Genomic DNA, 15,726 nt, shown 5'->3' with positions numbered 1-15,726 from the left:
TTTTAAAAATAACGAATTCTAATTCCAAGCAGTATAGTGGTGCAAATTATGTCATTCGGTATTAAAGACAGAAAAGCTGTTTGTGAATTGGCTCATGTGGGATATTTACTTTTTTGTAGTTTGTTTTCCAGTATGTACTTTGCATTGAGGCATCGTGAAGTAAGGGGAATAGAAACAAGCAATGCTTGACTTGAAAAAAATTGGGAAAAAAATTCCCTGTATGTTTTTATTTACTGGCACAGCAGTAGGCAAAAATGCTTTATTCCAATTTAAGGAGGGTTATGTGTGTATGTGCCCATACATATGAATAAAATGTATGTTAAGTTCATTGATGAGCTGAGTCTGTAATAAATGATAAAGCAGTAACTAGGTCTGTTTAAAAATTGAGAGCTAATACAATGTAAGTTTTATAAGTCAAGATAAAGACTTATTCTTTCCAAGTGTGTGGTCTTTCCAGTGAGTGAGAACATTCATAAAATTCAATTTCAAATGTACAGAACATTTCTGGAGTTAGTTGAACTGTAAGTAGGAATAAAAATTGTTCTTGACTAAACCAATGTATTTCTTCTATAATTAGATTATATTCTGAAAAGAGGTCTGTAATTCATTATGCTACATGATTGTACAAATGCATAATACAACAACATGTGATCCAAACTCAAGAACACACTCAAAATAATTTTAAGCAAATCATTATTTGATGAGATGTAACTTAAATATTGAATTACTATGTTTTTGGTGTATTGTTCTTTATTCCTGTAATGTGTAGATGTATATCTACACCTTCCATGAGACCAAGTGTTGAAATAACCTACAATTCTGCTTTTGGAGCACTGTATAGATTCTTACGCTCTCATACACTGAAACGAAAAGAATGGAAAATGAGTTCATATCTTAAGTATGTTTTCTTAGATGAAGTGGTTCACCTGCTATTCAGGAGAGCAGTTGTTCAACTGGAATGCCAAGACCATTATTTTTCATCCTGCTTCTCAATACTCTGGTTAGAATAGAAAATTTTGCAGTTTCAGTCAACAAGGTGTTTCTGTAATAAAAAGAAATATAGGGGTCTTTTCTGTTATGATACTGTTGTTATTACCTTTGATTATACTATATGGGTAATATGATAGGAAGGATTTGCTTTGTTGACTTGTGGTCACTTGTGTATGGTTTTGAATTCATTTGAGTCTGCTGAGCGCTAAAATACAGATTGATTCTGACAAGGTATTGGGTGCGCAGTCTTTGGCACTGACCGAATTCCATCACAGAATAAATAGAATCATCTAGGTTGGAAGGGACCTTTAAGATCATCAAGTCCATCCATCAACTTGACACTGCCAAACCCACCACTAAACCATGTCCCTAAGCACCATGTCTACACGTCTTTTAAATACCTCCAGGCATGCTGATTCCACCACTTCCCTGGGCAGCCTCTTCCAATGGTTGATAACCCTTTCTGTGATGAAATTTTTCCTAATATCCAGTCTAAACCTCCCCTGGTGCAACTTGAGGCCATCTCCTCTTGTCCTATCACTTGTTACTTGGGAGCAGAGACTGACCCCCACCTCGCTACAACCTCCTTTCGGGTACTTGTAGAGAGTGATAAGGTCTCCCCTGAGCCTCCTTTTCTCCAGGCTAAACAACCCTAGTTCCGCAGCCGCTCCCCAAAAGACTTGTACTCTAGACCCCTCACCAGCTTCGTTGCCCTTCTCTGAACTCGCTCCAAGTGTTAATTGGTATGAGATTGTTGCTTTGGACTGTACCATATTGGGAAAATATTTAACAGTAGAAAAAGCTGTAGTTGTTTCCTTAAATAGATGAAGTCATTCCAAAAATCTTTTGTATACTTATTCTAGAAGTTAATAACTGGATTTGCTAGATCGCATACACTATACAATAAAAATTAAAAATACTTTTACTGTTTATCATACTAAATAAATGCAGAGCCTGGGCACACATTAACTTTCTCAAAGGTGATATGTACACCCACCTAAAATTTGTAGCAAGGTAAATGTAGGCATCTTTTCAGTCAGTTTTATTACTGACATTATTTTCACACTTGAATGTAGGTAGCCCTGTTCCAGAGTGTATTGCCCATCTATTGTAAGTCAGTGAAATGGAAACATTGGTGAGGGGAGCAACAATAATATTTCAACTCCTGTTCTTCATATTTTCCTGTAAATGTTTTGTGTGTTTTGCTTTGATCAGCTAGTATCTTGTGCTCTTTTTTTTTTTTTTTTTTTTTTGGCATTTTTTATATTCAGATGATGACGTTTTGGGTTCCTGTCGGTAACTAGTAGTGTTGCTGCAGCTGCTTTTTGATAGATGAATAGTTTGGTAGGAAATAGGCAGTTTTCCTATCAGTTTCCACAGATAGGAAATAGCACAGCTTGATAGGAAATTCGATTTGATGTCTTCCTTTTTTTGTTGGCTTAATATGAAAAATCTGTGAGGCTCCAATCATTCTTAATAATGTCATTAGTTTAATTGAATTTATCTGTAAGATCGTGGTAGCAAGTAAGATCCACGTAGTATCCTACCTAAGCTGTCCTCTCCTACTGTCTTTCAATAATTTTGTCATTTGTCACAGCTGGCCCAGGTACTTAAACTTGAGAGTTGGTATGAAAGTCATCTTTTCCAAGGTCGTTGCATTTACCTTTGTGACTCTGATGGTGAGCCGAGGTCCCAGTCCATTGCTGCCTCCAGTTTACAGTTCAGAGTTTGCAGAGTCAGGTACTGGTAACCCTCTTCCCATGTGTTTCGGGGGGAAGGTGGATGAATATCGCACCTGAAATTTCACATCTCTGGTATAACCTAGCTCTGCTCAGATGAAATCAGTTGCACTGGAAACTTCCCAAACTGTGGCAACAGGAATGTGATTCGCCAAATCAGACTGCCTGGACGATAATCACGGAATCACGGAATTTTCAGAGTTGGAAGGGACCTCTAGAGATCATCTAGTCCAACTCCCCTGCTAAAGCAGGATTGCCCAGAGCACATTACTCAGGACTGCATCCAGGCGGGTCTTGAAAATCTCCAGAGAAGGGGACTCCACAACCTCCCTGGGCAGCCTGTGCCAGTGCTCTGTCACCCTCACCGTAAAGAAGTTTTTCCGTGTATTTGAACGGAACTTCCTGTGTTCTAACTTGTGCCCATTACCCCTCGTCCTGTCACTGGGAACCATTGAAAAGAGCCTGGCTCCATCCTCCTTCAACCCACCCTTTAGATACTTGTACGCCATAATAATATAATATAATGAAAGTACAGTCACTATATCATGTGGTAGAAATCCTTTGTAAACTCCCAAACTGCAGTACCTCCTCCAGAAGATCCAAGAACTATTAAGGGTGGCTAATTTATGACTGGAGTCTGTATCCCAAAATGTTTTGCGCGCGTGCAGAGGTGTGTAATGACTTGCTTCTCTCGTTTTCCTACATGACAGCTATTCATCTGACTCGTGTTTAGTGGCATCGGTTTGGATGAAACACGTTTAGTAGTCTTCTCTTGCTGTCCTCATCATATGTTACGAGAAAAAGAAATGGAAAAGGGAAAAGAAAGAGGTAGTTTCCCCTTTCTCCCCAAGACGCTTACAGAAAGAAAAAAGGAAGTTAAACTGGAAGCTAGGGAAGCACTTTAGAGAGCTGCCATAGCTGTAGCTCATGGGAACTTCCTCTCCATCCTCACCATCTGTCCGGGTCTCTTCTGCTCTGAGTTTATCTGACCTCCAGCCTGGTTAGGGGAACCCTTCTTGGCTTTGCGGCACACAGGCTTTAGTGGCCATGACTGCATAAATATGAATGAATTATTATTAATAATTACTAACATGGCAGCAGAGCAATTGACTGAGTTAAAACATTCACGAGTGTTTGATTTCATGCTTTAGCAGTGAGTATACCGTGATGAAAATCCCTTTTTGTATTCCCAACCTGTATTATAAGTGCGGTCAAAACGGTTTCTGAAATCTGTACTTACCCTCTGTGCTTAGATTTTCTTCCTGAAGGAATGAAGTAAGGAAGTGGAAGTCATCTTGCATCTCATATTATGAAACATTCAGTAAATATTCTGATGAGGTAACAAATTACTTAACGAATCGTTCAAAACTGTTGGCTAACAGTGATATTTAATGGGCAGCAAGCAGATGAAGAGTAATAATAATAACAAAAATAATAATTATAATTATTATTTATTATTATTATAATCACCATCATCAATACAGCCAGTATTGCATTTTGAATTGAAGTTAAAGGGCAATTACCTTGGGGTTTTTTTCTGTTTAAAAACAAAACATTAATTGTTGGTGTGTGATTTTCCTTAATACCACTTTATCTGTTTATGCTAAGATTAGTTTTCAAAAGTTACGATATTAACAGCCTTTTGTCCAATTTTGGAGAAGCTGGAAATACAAATTAAATTAGTTTATAAAGGATCCTTCCCAAAGATAATCAGACTAAACAAATACCTGCATCATTCTCTTTTCCATACCCTCTTCAAGTTAAATCATCTGTCATTAATCAACATACTTAGATTTTTATAGTTACGTGTCTACTTTAATTAAAGATGCCATTTGTAAAGCACAATCCAGATAGTTTTGTAATACACAATCCAAGATAAACCAAAGTAATTAAGGTAAATTTTTCGGAGAAAAATATCATAGGAAAGAGTAAACTAAAGAAATTGATCTATGTAGTGATTTAAAAAAAAAAATACAAACTTTAAAAAAAAATTTAAAAATCCCACAAGACAAAATTTCACTTTTATCCTGGTGGTGCAAACTTCTGACTTCTCGGGTTTTCTTTTTACCTCCAAAGCCTTTGTCATCTGAGTTTAGTTGAATATATGACTGATGTTCCTGATAGAATTTGTAGGCGAAGTCATAGAAACTCATTGTCCTTTGTTTCAGCTCCACAAAAAGTAATAATTGTTCACTTAGTGGGAACCTACCAGTCAACTTAGAATTTGAAAAGTGCGGCTCTTTTTTGTTCAACGATTGTCACAGCATAAAGACGTTGTAACCCTGTGATTTCCAGTGTGACCTTCTTTTACGTGTAATATGAAAAGGTTCTTTAAAATTCCCATAGATAAGAATGGACAGTGAAAATTAAATATTTGTGTTTAATTATTCTTATTTTTAATGAAGAAGGAAGTGTCATGCTTTGGAAATTTGAAGACTTATTTACAGAAGCTGTTGGTTTTGTGAATATCTGTAGTATATTTTTTATATAAGGAGTAACATTGCATGGCTGTTGACTGAAGATTGTGATGTTGAAACATAATAATGAACTATTAAAACATAATAGTTATTTATATTATATGTATATATCTGGGTGAATGAAATAAGCTAGGTGGTATTTGTAACTCCACAGTGCACATCATAAGAATAACTGTCTAAATTATAAAGGTTGGGACTTTACAAATATAGTAAATATGTATAGACATGAAGGTATCCTTAAGAACATCTTCCAGTCAGGCAGTGTATGCTGTGAACACCAGTTCTGTGCTCCTGTTTTATTTATAAAAAAAAAAATAAATAAATTTTTTAAAGCATTCTCAAGGGACATGTATGTTTGAGGGGAAAATCAGGCAAGGCTGTAACAGTGTAATTAAGCTTCAGTTTTTTATATAACAGTATTCCAGAGACTTACTGTCTCTACAATACTCTAATTATAGAATAAGCAGTATCATAACCATTAGAGACACAGCATCTTCACATTTTGGTCTGCAGCCTTTTTTATTCTACTTCTTAGTAATGGAAAACTGCTGGAAAAATGTTGTTCTGAAATTAATTATATTTTCAGTAGAAGTCATAATTCTGTCTAATTTAGTGTTGGTTGACATATATACTTTTATTGTGTGTGTGTATCTTAGCTGCACTGCAGACAAACTGATCTGTTCTAGACAGGGCATGGTATAGAGGAGATGTAGGAATGGGCTGAAGTATCCTTTATATTTGCCTTTGTATCTAGGGGAGTTGACAATAGGCAAGAATGGAGAGAAATTTTGTATGACAGTGCACAGAATTTTGCAAGTTTAATGTGAGCCCTTCAACAATCCGATGCATTTTAGTTACTGGTAAGTTTGTTAAATTCTGTTTGAAAAATTGTTCATCTTAGAAGACAGTCTTCTAATCAATATTATTTCCCCTGTATCAACAGCAGCCTTTTTAAAAGCATAATTTTGGCAACCTGGTTCTGCTGGTGAAAATGTTTATATTTAAAATCGTCAGGTTGAATATATTTTCAGGTGCCAAGGTGACTACATTAATTGACTGTCCTTAGAAATACGTTAAAAGCTCTGGATACAATGCTCTAAATTAGGCAGTCAGTTCTCTAGAAGACTAAATTTTTAGAATGCAAAATTGAGGAGAAAGGATCCGTTATGTCAGTATGGATTTATATAGATATACACACAGACACTTAAATGCTAGAGGTCAGTCTCAGCATGTAGGGAAAGAGAAGTTTGGAAGAGCTTGGGAAAGCTTATCTAAGAGTTGTTGACTGTTGGGTCTTTTTAGGCAGATTGAGTGCTCTTTAGCGTATAGTACGTGACAGATAACATGTAAAAACAGTGGGGTTTGCAACAGCTGTTTTTCAGTGCAGTTTCATTCCTTCCTTCCTCCTCCAAAATAGACGTTTCACCTGAAACACGTGTGAGCAATATTTCTGGGGGGGGGGGAAATCAAACTAAGCATGCATTCTGTTTTCTGCCCGTCTTTTGGTCGTTATCTTCAGATATTAATAGCTTCAGGACTGTCCGTGCAGTGAGAATTTAAAAACACTTCTGTTTTGATTTTAGGGTTGTTCCATCAGTTAAAATATTACAGATCTTTTAATTATTTAGTTTCCTGCACAATGATGTGGACAAACCACTAGTTACATTTAATTATGGTGCTAATTTTCATCAATACTGTAGTCCTATACGGTGTTCACCGCAAACTTCATCGTGCCTCTATGTGAGCACCAGGTGGTGGTTCTTAACTGCTGCTATTTCTGGTACTTGGGATTTTTTATGTGCTTGAAGGTGTAAAGTGTAATGATGCGTTCACTTGTGCTGTCCCAAGATTTGAATTACTATATACTACAGTCAACTCTATTATTTATGGCGGTGATCTCGGATAATGCAGAAGGATTAGAAGCTGGAGTTACTGCTTGCGGACCTGAGCTGACTCTGCAGAGCTGGCTTGTGGTGTCTTTATACGTATGGTTCGATAGATGTTAAAAGTCGTTTCAGACTTAGGAAAAGGCATAGCTCATTCACAAAATTATTGGCTGAATAAAAACTGACGTTTTCCTGGAACTAGAAACATTGGCATGGCTTTGCGCTGACAGCTAAGGTCGCTCTTTGCAGAGCTGATGTGGGCAGGCAGGATTAATCAGGTCAGCCGTACCCCACATAAAGATAGTTAATATCTAAGAAGAGATATTTGGGCTCTATCTGCATCTGAATTAACAAACTTTGTTGATTCAGCCTTTCTTGCATAGAACCAGCTTGTATGTTTGTCTGTGGCATGGTTAAATATTAACTGGCCACTGATTATTTCTGAGTTGTCTGGTGTGATTTATCTGTACTGAAAAAGAAGAAAAGAGATAAAAATCTTTATTGTTAGGGTGTCAGCGTGTCTTGTAGCTTGTATTTGTAGTCCTATCAGAATTTCTAACAATTGCATAGAGATCGTGTTAATATGAGATAAAACTGCAGCGCATGAGTTTACATCTAAGTTCATAGAATGGACAAATAAACTGCAATACAAAAAAAAAAGTCTTTTGATAAATCACTTATAGAAGTGGAATTTGAACCTTTTAAACTTAAGTCTGTTTCCACGTTCATGGTACAACAATCTTTTAAATCTTTTTAGTAGCGTTTATTATTGTAATTTGGGTGCTAATCCTGCAAAGATGTGTGCTGTTTCTTAACTTTATGCATAATGGGTTGTTCTCCTAAGTAATAAGGTTACTCACAAAGGATGATAGTAAGCACCATCTATATGGAATTTTCCTTTTTTTTTTTAAAGTTTCTAAATATAAATCTTCTGCCCTTTACATGAGCTTCTTATGGATTTTCATGTAGTAAAAATGATGAGTATATCTTATTTTAGATGACAAATACAATAGAAACTTTCAGTCAGGGTAAGAAAAAATTGATGCATATAACCTGGTTTGAAATTGATGTGACAGCTTGACAGGCTGTTTTAATAAAAGCTTTGGAGTACTGTAAATGGATATTATCTGTGTTCTTCTACTGCTGACACTCTGTGGAGCATTCTGTGTGTGATTTTAGACTGATTATTGTGACCGTTCAACAATGAAGCAAGACAAGGCACTATTTCATGTTCACAGCATGTACTTTGCCTGCACTGTGTACTTTTCGCATGGCAGCCTTGCTCACCAAATAGAATAAATCTTGTTTTCCTCAGCAAATTCATTATTTTTTGGTGCTGGCATGGATTAACCAATCTCAACGTTTATTTCAAAGTAAAAGATTGTATTTGGAGAGCAAGAGAAGTTTAGCCGACTACATACTGTAAGTAAAGTTGAAATTTATAAAATGCAGGTGGACCATTTCCTTTAATTCACTTTTTCATAGCTGCAAAAGCCACAGTTTTCACCCTTGCCTGTGCCTACCGCCTGTGTGAAAACTTTCATGGTTGAAGATACTTGTCAGTACATCTAGGAATTGTTATACCTATTTTATTTTTAGAAAAGGAATAGTATATATGCATTGTATACACAGTACAATGCACTCTGTCATCTACCTTTCCGATATATTTGACAAATCATTTTAAATATTTCCTTTCTGTCATAAATGTGGGGTTTTTTTCTTACTCCCTTTCCTCTGGGTTTTTCAGCAACAGATGCGTGTATTTTTGTTTCCCTCTTACCACCGCGACAGTCAATTGTGATTTTTCTCCCACCATGCATTCGTCTGCCATATGTTTCCTCGGCTGGTTTTTCTAACACAGTTTCACTTTCTTGCCAAGTCTGTCCCCTCAAGTCTTTCATATCTCTTCTGTTTCTAAACCTTAACCTCTTCTGTCCACTTTTTTCCCCTCCTGTGCTCTCTGAACACCTCACAGATACTGCCGGGATGGGCTGCTGGGTGATTTCCTTGTGGTGTCTGGTAGTCCTTCTCTGCATTCCTAACTGGATGAAAGCGATTCTCAGCCTTTATTTTGTCAGGCCTAGATATTACTGTCATGTGCAGTCTGGAGAAAGTATGAAGGAAGCTCTCCACCCTGCTGTTGTTCCACTGTGGTTTGTGGCGGGCATCCTTACCCGCGTGCCAGTTCAGCCATTTTATGCCTCATTTCTGTGGTAGTAGTGATGCTAGGGACTCAAAGTGTAGGATGCTGATATTCCCAGTGGCTGCAAATTTTGCATTTTAGCATAGTCTGGATGGTAAAATGGTTGACACAGCCCTTGCCTGCATCATTCTAGCACTGTCAGCTGGATCCCACTCATCATCTCCTGCCTCTTCCAACTGCAAAACCTTTGGCTAGACCTGCAAGTTGCAGGACTGGATATTTAAAACTTGGGATAGTCCCGGTCAAATCAGGAGAGCTGACAAAATGATTTTGCACTTCTCTTTGAATACGATCTCCCACTCCTACTGCGGTAATATGTGAACAATCGCTAGAGAAATTTCTCCAAAAAAGTAAGATTTGTATTCTTTCAAAGAATCGTTTACCACTTTAAGCCTGTCTCCATTTAATAGCTGGTGAATATTGAGAATGTAACAGATTGATTTTTCTACATTTGTAATCTGAAAAAATGCTTGTTTTTTACATGCAGTGCTACCCTATTGGCTTTCTTGGTTGAGCTTCTTAAGAGTTCAGTAGCCATGCAAGAACAAATGCTTGGTGGAAAAGGATTTCTAGTCATTGGCTATCTCCTTGAAAAGGTATGTTTGGAGGTTTTTTTATCTTTGTTCTTAGTGTTTCTACTGTCATTGTGGTATTTTCAATCATTTAGTTCAAGAGGACGGGTGGAATAAAATATATATGTGATAGAATTTTTTTTTGACGTGTAATACTTAAAAGTTGTCTACAGGAGTCTCTTAATCTTTGTTATCTTCTTATAAGTCAATATTCAAACAGTCAGTTTTCTGGAGTTGATCCTTTTTGTCTAATTTACAATTTTTCTTTAGATCTGTTTGTGAATCACTTTAATGTATTTTCATTTGTGTTTCTCCACTCTCTCCCCCAAACTCTCATTTAGGAAAGTTATCTTGTGCCCTTGTACAAGCTTATCGCAGACATGTCACAATTTAGGTGTATGTTAATAAAAATTAAGTTAATCCTCTGTGACTCAGTTCTGAAATTGTTGAAATAGTTGCTCTGTGTTTTGAAGAAGAAAAACTGTAAAATAACTTTATTTCTGAAAGAAACAGTTGCAAGGGCCATTCCCTTTACTTGCTTGTTTTCAGACATGATAAGCAGTTATCACAAAATAGAGGTTCAGTGCAGATGCTTGTCTGAGAAGCATTACCTGCCTCCTGGCCCAAAGCCCTCACGTTACTACGATTTAATGGAATCATAGAATCGTTGTATCTGGAAAAGACCTTTAAGATCATCAAGTCCAACCGTTATCTAACTCTACCGGGCCCACTTCTAAACCATGTCCCTGAGCACCATATCTAGATGGCTTTTAAATACATCCAAGGATGGCGATTCAACCGCTTCCCTGGGCAGCCTGTTCCAGTCTTTGACAACCCTTTCAGTGTAGAAGTTTTTCCTAATGTCTAGCCCAAACCTCCCCTGCGGCAACTTGAGGCCATTCCCTCTTGTCCTATCGGTTGTAACTTGTGAGAAGAGACCAACCCCCACCTCTCTACAGCCTCCTTTCAGGTAGCTGTAGAGAGCAATAAGGCCTTCCCTCAGCCTCCTTTTCTTCAGACTAAACAACCCCAGCTCCCTCAGCCGCTCCTCATAAGACTTATTCTCGAGACCCTTCACCAGCTTCGTTGCCCTTCTCTGGACCCTCTCCAGCACCTCAATGTCCTCCCTGTACTGCGGCGCCCAAAGTTGGACACAGTACTCCAGGTGGGGCCTCACCAGTGCTGAGTACAGTGGGACAATCACTTCCCTAGTCCTGCTGGCCACACGGTTCCTGATGCAACAATTTCAATAATCTGAAAACAAACTACTGTATTAAGACAGTAATACTCTTATGGTTGAATCTCATGGCTCTGACATTCTTGCATGTCTGCCACTGTATTTTTAATTGACATGAGCTCAGTATAGCAATCAATTGAGAAGAAGTTATGTTGTCTGATGGTGAAATAAAATAACAATAATCTCACCTTTAAAAATGTACTGAATTTTGAAGAAGAATGATAAATAATTTCTCTCATTCTGCTCCCTATGCTCTTTTCAGCAGGGAAATACATTCTTATAGTGGAAAGACTTTACCTTCACTGAAGTAATATCTAAAAGCAGGTTATTTTCTAGGCTCCTATGTTTTCTGGACTAAGCTACTGTGATTTGGAATGTCAAAGAACTAGTCTAAGGTGGTTTTATTTTCCAGTGGTAGGTTTTCTTGTGACATAACCAGAATGAATTTACAAAGCTGTTAGTTCCAGTTCTGCAAGTCATATACAGTCAGGCTAGTGAGTCCTCCTGGAGACCCTTCTCTTGAACAGAGGACTATGGTTTACACACATAAAATGCATCGATTTAGAATGTTGTACATGAATTTTTTTAAAAAAAAGTTTACATACTATTCTAATTAACACCTGCTACAATCATTAAATTCAGGGTATGTGAATATATAAAGGATTTTGATTGATTTCTGTCACAACATATTTTTTACAGCATATGCTGTTTTCTGAGGGGGTTATGCTATATTCTCCCTAGCTGTGGTTTTTCAAAATTATGTATTTTATTTTTTCACTATATGCTTATATTCAGTTGGTACACAACAGGAAAAAAGTCCTTTTGTTTCCTAGCCAGGCTCAATTTTATTATTTGTAAATTATCTGTTGTTCATTTGCATGTGATCAAATCCTTCAGAGAGGACAGAAAGCTCTTTTTTTTTCTGGCTTGAACTTCAAAATAACATTTTTGTTCTTGTTAGTTGCAGACTATTTATTGTGAATTATGATGTACAAGCCAAAGGAAACTCAGCATCTAAGCTGAATTTGTAGTACTGACAAATGGACTTCACTTCTAAAAATAACAAATCTGCGTGTTCCCAGACTTTACTTACAGTTCGTTTTATTAACTTAGTATGTAAAGAAGTTTGTGAAAGTCCACATGCCATGTTACTGCAGAGGAGCAGCTCTCAACAGTGACTTTATAACATATGCTATTAAACTGCAGGACTTTCTTGAAATTTGAGGAAACCATGAACTCAAATCCTTCAAATACCTATTTATATTTAAGAAACAAAAGCAAGTCTACCCATAATGCGTGTTTACATACTGAGAAACTCAATTTCAGGAAGACACATAATTAAATGAAGAAGAGTTAAGGACCTCATGCAAAGTTCTCAAGGCACTGTGCTGTAAAATGTAAAATCCTGACTGGATTATAATAAAACAAAACAAAAGCAAGGCCACACGAAAAAAAAACCAACCAACCAACCAAACAAACAAAACTAAGAAAGAAAAAAGTAAAAAGAATTTAACCTCAGTTATTGATGAATATTTTTAATCTGTTAAATGTAGCCATTAGAAAGACCATGAATATTATTAGAAAGTGTAAGTTGCTGATATTTTTTCTTAACTTTCCTTTCATATTCAATGACATAAAAACATAAGAGGTTGAATGAATTTAGTAAAGGTGAGCCTGATGAAATATCACTTCATATTTCTGCTGTAAGTATAGTAAGGAATCAAGTTTTTCTTTATATTTGTTCTTTCTGATTATTTTTCCCTAGTCATCTAGGGTTCATATAACCAGAGCAGTTCTGGAACAATTTTTGTCATTTGCGAAATATTTGGATGGATTGTCTCATGGAGCACCTCTACTGAAGCAATTATGTGATCACATCCTTTTTAATCCTGCTATCTGGATACACACCCCTGCAAAGGTAATTGTACACTTGAAATATGTTATGACGCCCCTACAAGTATTCTTTTATACCATGGTGCTTAGGTTTTTAATTTTTTTTATTTTAAAACATGGTAATAAGAAAGATTTTTTTAGATCATGAAGCCTATACCCTGCTTAACTGTATTCTCCAATGTCTTTGGAAAAAGTTTGTAAAAGTAGTTAACGTTTTTCTAAGGTTTTGGCTAATCCATAGCCTAAGGTTCTGAATAATTCTATAAAAGACTGTTTCGAGAAGCCCTGTCCCCTTTTCACTGGTTGTGTTACATTATTTTCCTAAAGATTAAGCATAAAAGTATGTATTTTAAATTGTAAGTAAAAGGTAAGATATCTTTTTTTACACATTCACATAAACTTTCATTTTAAATTATGTATTTTGGCTTGATAAAAATTATGAAAAGTTATCATTCATCTCTGGTAACAATGAATTAGTTGTTTTGCTAAATAATCACAATTGAGGAGTGTGGATCAAAGTGAAAAGTGGCATGGTGCTAAAGTCTGATAATATATACTTTTATTATAAAAAGCCAAAATAGAAAACAAACCAGTACATTTATCGTGACATAAATCATAGAATCATAGAAAATTTAGACTGGAAGGGACATCTGGAGGTCATTCCAGGTGTCAGTCCAGTCCCAGCCCTAAGTAAAGTTGTTTCGTTATTTTTTAGTCTTTTATATCGTATCCAAAGTAAATCCTAAAACCCCTAAAAATTAAGCTTGTTAATATATAACTTGCATTTATGTGGATAACTATTTAATTCTTCAGGTGCAGCTGTCTTTGTATACCTACTTGTCAGCTGAATTCATTGGAACTGCTACGATCTATAACACTATACGCAGAGTAGGAACAGTACTGCAGTTAATGCACACACTGAAATACTACTACTGGGTGGTGAATCCCGCTGATAGCAGCGGCATTACTCCTAAAGGATTGGGTAAGTACAATACATAAAAAGAAAATATAAGAATTTCCTGTGTAGGAAGATTTATGATGTAAATGTGTGAAAGCTCCTTGGATCTGTAGACAAAGGAGGTAATGACAATAATCAGTACCAGTGGTCAACAGCAGAGGGAATGTGCAATTTTGGTGTATCCTACACCTCTAGTGATAATTCCTCACGTTTATATGTATTCCAGAAGAGTCCAACTCTGGTCTTCAATTGCATAGCATATACTTATGTGGGCATACTTTAGGAAACATGCTAAAATCACTGAATTTTCATCTTCTGTAACAGAGAGGAAACGTTAAGTGTACTTCACATGCCGGAGAAAGCTTTGTGGGGTTTAAATGATTGGTAGTGCTAAGTGACATTGAAAACAAAGCGGAAACTTACAGTTCTCACTGCTGAGATCTCTGAAGCTGTATTTCCAGTTTATTAATTTTTTTTTTCTCTACCCTTATAAAATAGAGATTGATTGAACTTCGCTTACAGTCATGTGCTTAGCTTAGCTCAGGAAGCATTGAATGACAGCAACAATAAAATACAGTAGTAATACATACAGGCTAAACACCGCTTGCAACAGATGTGTATTAACCAGAGCATCAAATCATTCTAATCCTATACACTCCAGCTGTAATGTCATTACATTTAGCTGACTACTTGTGTAAAGCAGGGAGGATTTGGCTGAAAGTCTCTTAAAAATTAATTGATATAGGAGAACTTATTAATTATCTTTATTCTGTAACTATTACTGTCATGCTAAGAAATTGAATAATTGGGGCGTGTTTTAGTGCTGTCACATATCCAAATATTTAAGAATGTGACATATGGAAGTTATTGGATAATTCTTCATTTGTTAGTGAGCTGTATGCATAGGGTTTTTCTTCAATTTTTTTTTTAATAATTAAAAATGGAAGGAACAATGCTTATCCTAGATTAGGTATCCCAACAGACAGTGAAGTTGTAACTTGTTGAGGCTCACAGAAAGAGCTGCTGTTGGAGTTGGGACCTCATTTATAGTTCTCTCAGAGTATAATATTAGACAAATTATATTCTTCATAAATTATTAAAATTAGCTTTAAAAATACCTAACAAAAACACACTGTGTTTCTGTTCTCTGTTCATTTGAATGAAAAGTTTGTAATACTGATTATGAAAATTAACTCTGGTGGTTAGTTAATTCAAGTGGAATTTTTGTTGGTGATAAAATACATTTTCCATTCTGGATTCTCTTTGCCAAAATTGAATTAAGTTTATTTTTGGTACCTACAATGAATGTGTCTCCATCTGAGTGAGCGCAATGTCTGCTGATTATAGACAGTGGAATGCAGGAGTCAGTTGCCTGAATATGGGTTTCTGCCATCATTTTAGTCTCTGTGTGGCATCCCACCTGCCTTTCAGAAGGATGCAGGTGTCCTGTGCATCCTGTGTCAAATATGCTTGTTCTGTGCAGATATTTTGGATACCTTGTGGCATGTCAAATCACACTGATAAGGTGTCGCAGATGGAGTGATGTACTTCACTCATAGAGAGAAGAAACAATACATTTATTGATATAAAACAGGGATTTAACAAAGTTTGATGGTAAATGCAACAGTGTTTTAACAAAACTTGAGACAGCGAGGCATACTTAGTTATTTAATGCATAGCGGACAGGGTCAGACAGAACTGTCAGGGTGACCCTCCCGTTGAGTCATGAGGTTTCAGAGGACCCCCTCGCTTTCTAAACTCCTTCTCAGAG

General features: G+C 36.5%; 1 protein-coding gene across 4 annotated transcripts in view; it reads left to right on the top strand.

The window, feature by feature from the left end:
• Positions 1 to 15,726, top strand: part of NBEA (neurobeachin) — a gene marked incomplete at its 5' end in the record, with an annotated part of 525,299 nt that overhangs the window by 140,033 nt on the left and 369,540 nt on the right. For all 4 annotated transcript variants that reach the window (XM_082492157.1, XM_082492158.1, XM_082492156.1 and 1 more), the window contains 3 exons: positions 9,783 to 9,891; positions 12,870 to 13,022; positions 13,811 to 13,979. In XM_082492157.1, the coding sequence (XP_082348283.1) occupies positions 9,783 to 9,891; positions 12,870 to 13,022; positions 13,811 to 13,979 (431 nt within the window). The remainder of the gene's footprint in view (positions 1 to 9,782; positions 9,892 to 12,869; positions 13,023 to 13,810; positions 13,980 to 15,726) is intronic.

Source organism: Vanellus vanellus, assembly GCF_965231255.1.
Source record: "Vanellus vanellus genome assembly, chromosome: 1".
Classification (NCBI taxonomy): Eukaryota; Metazoa; Chordata; class Aves; order Charadriiformes; family Charadriidae; genus Vanellus; species Vanellus vanellus.
The sequence above is the reverse complement of the archived record's forward strand: the minus strand, read 5'-3'. Positions and strand labels throughout refer to the sequence as shown.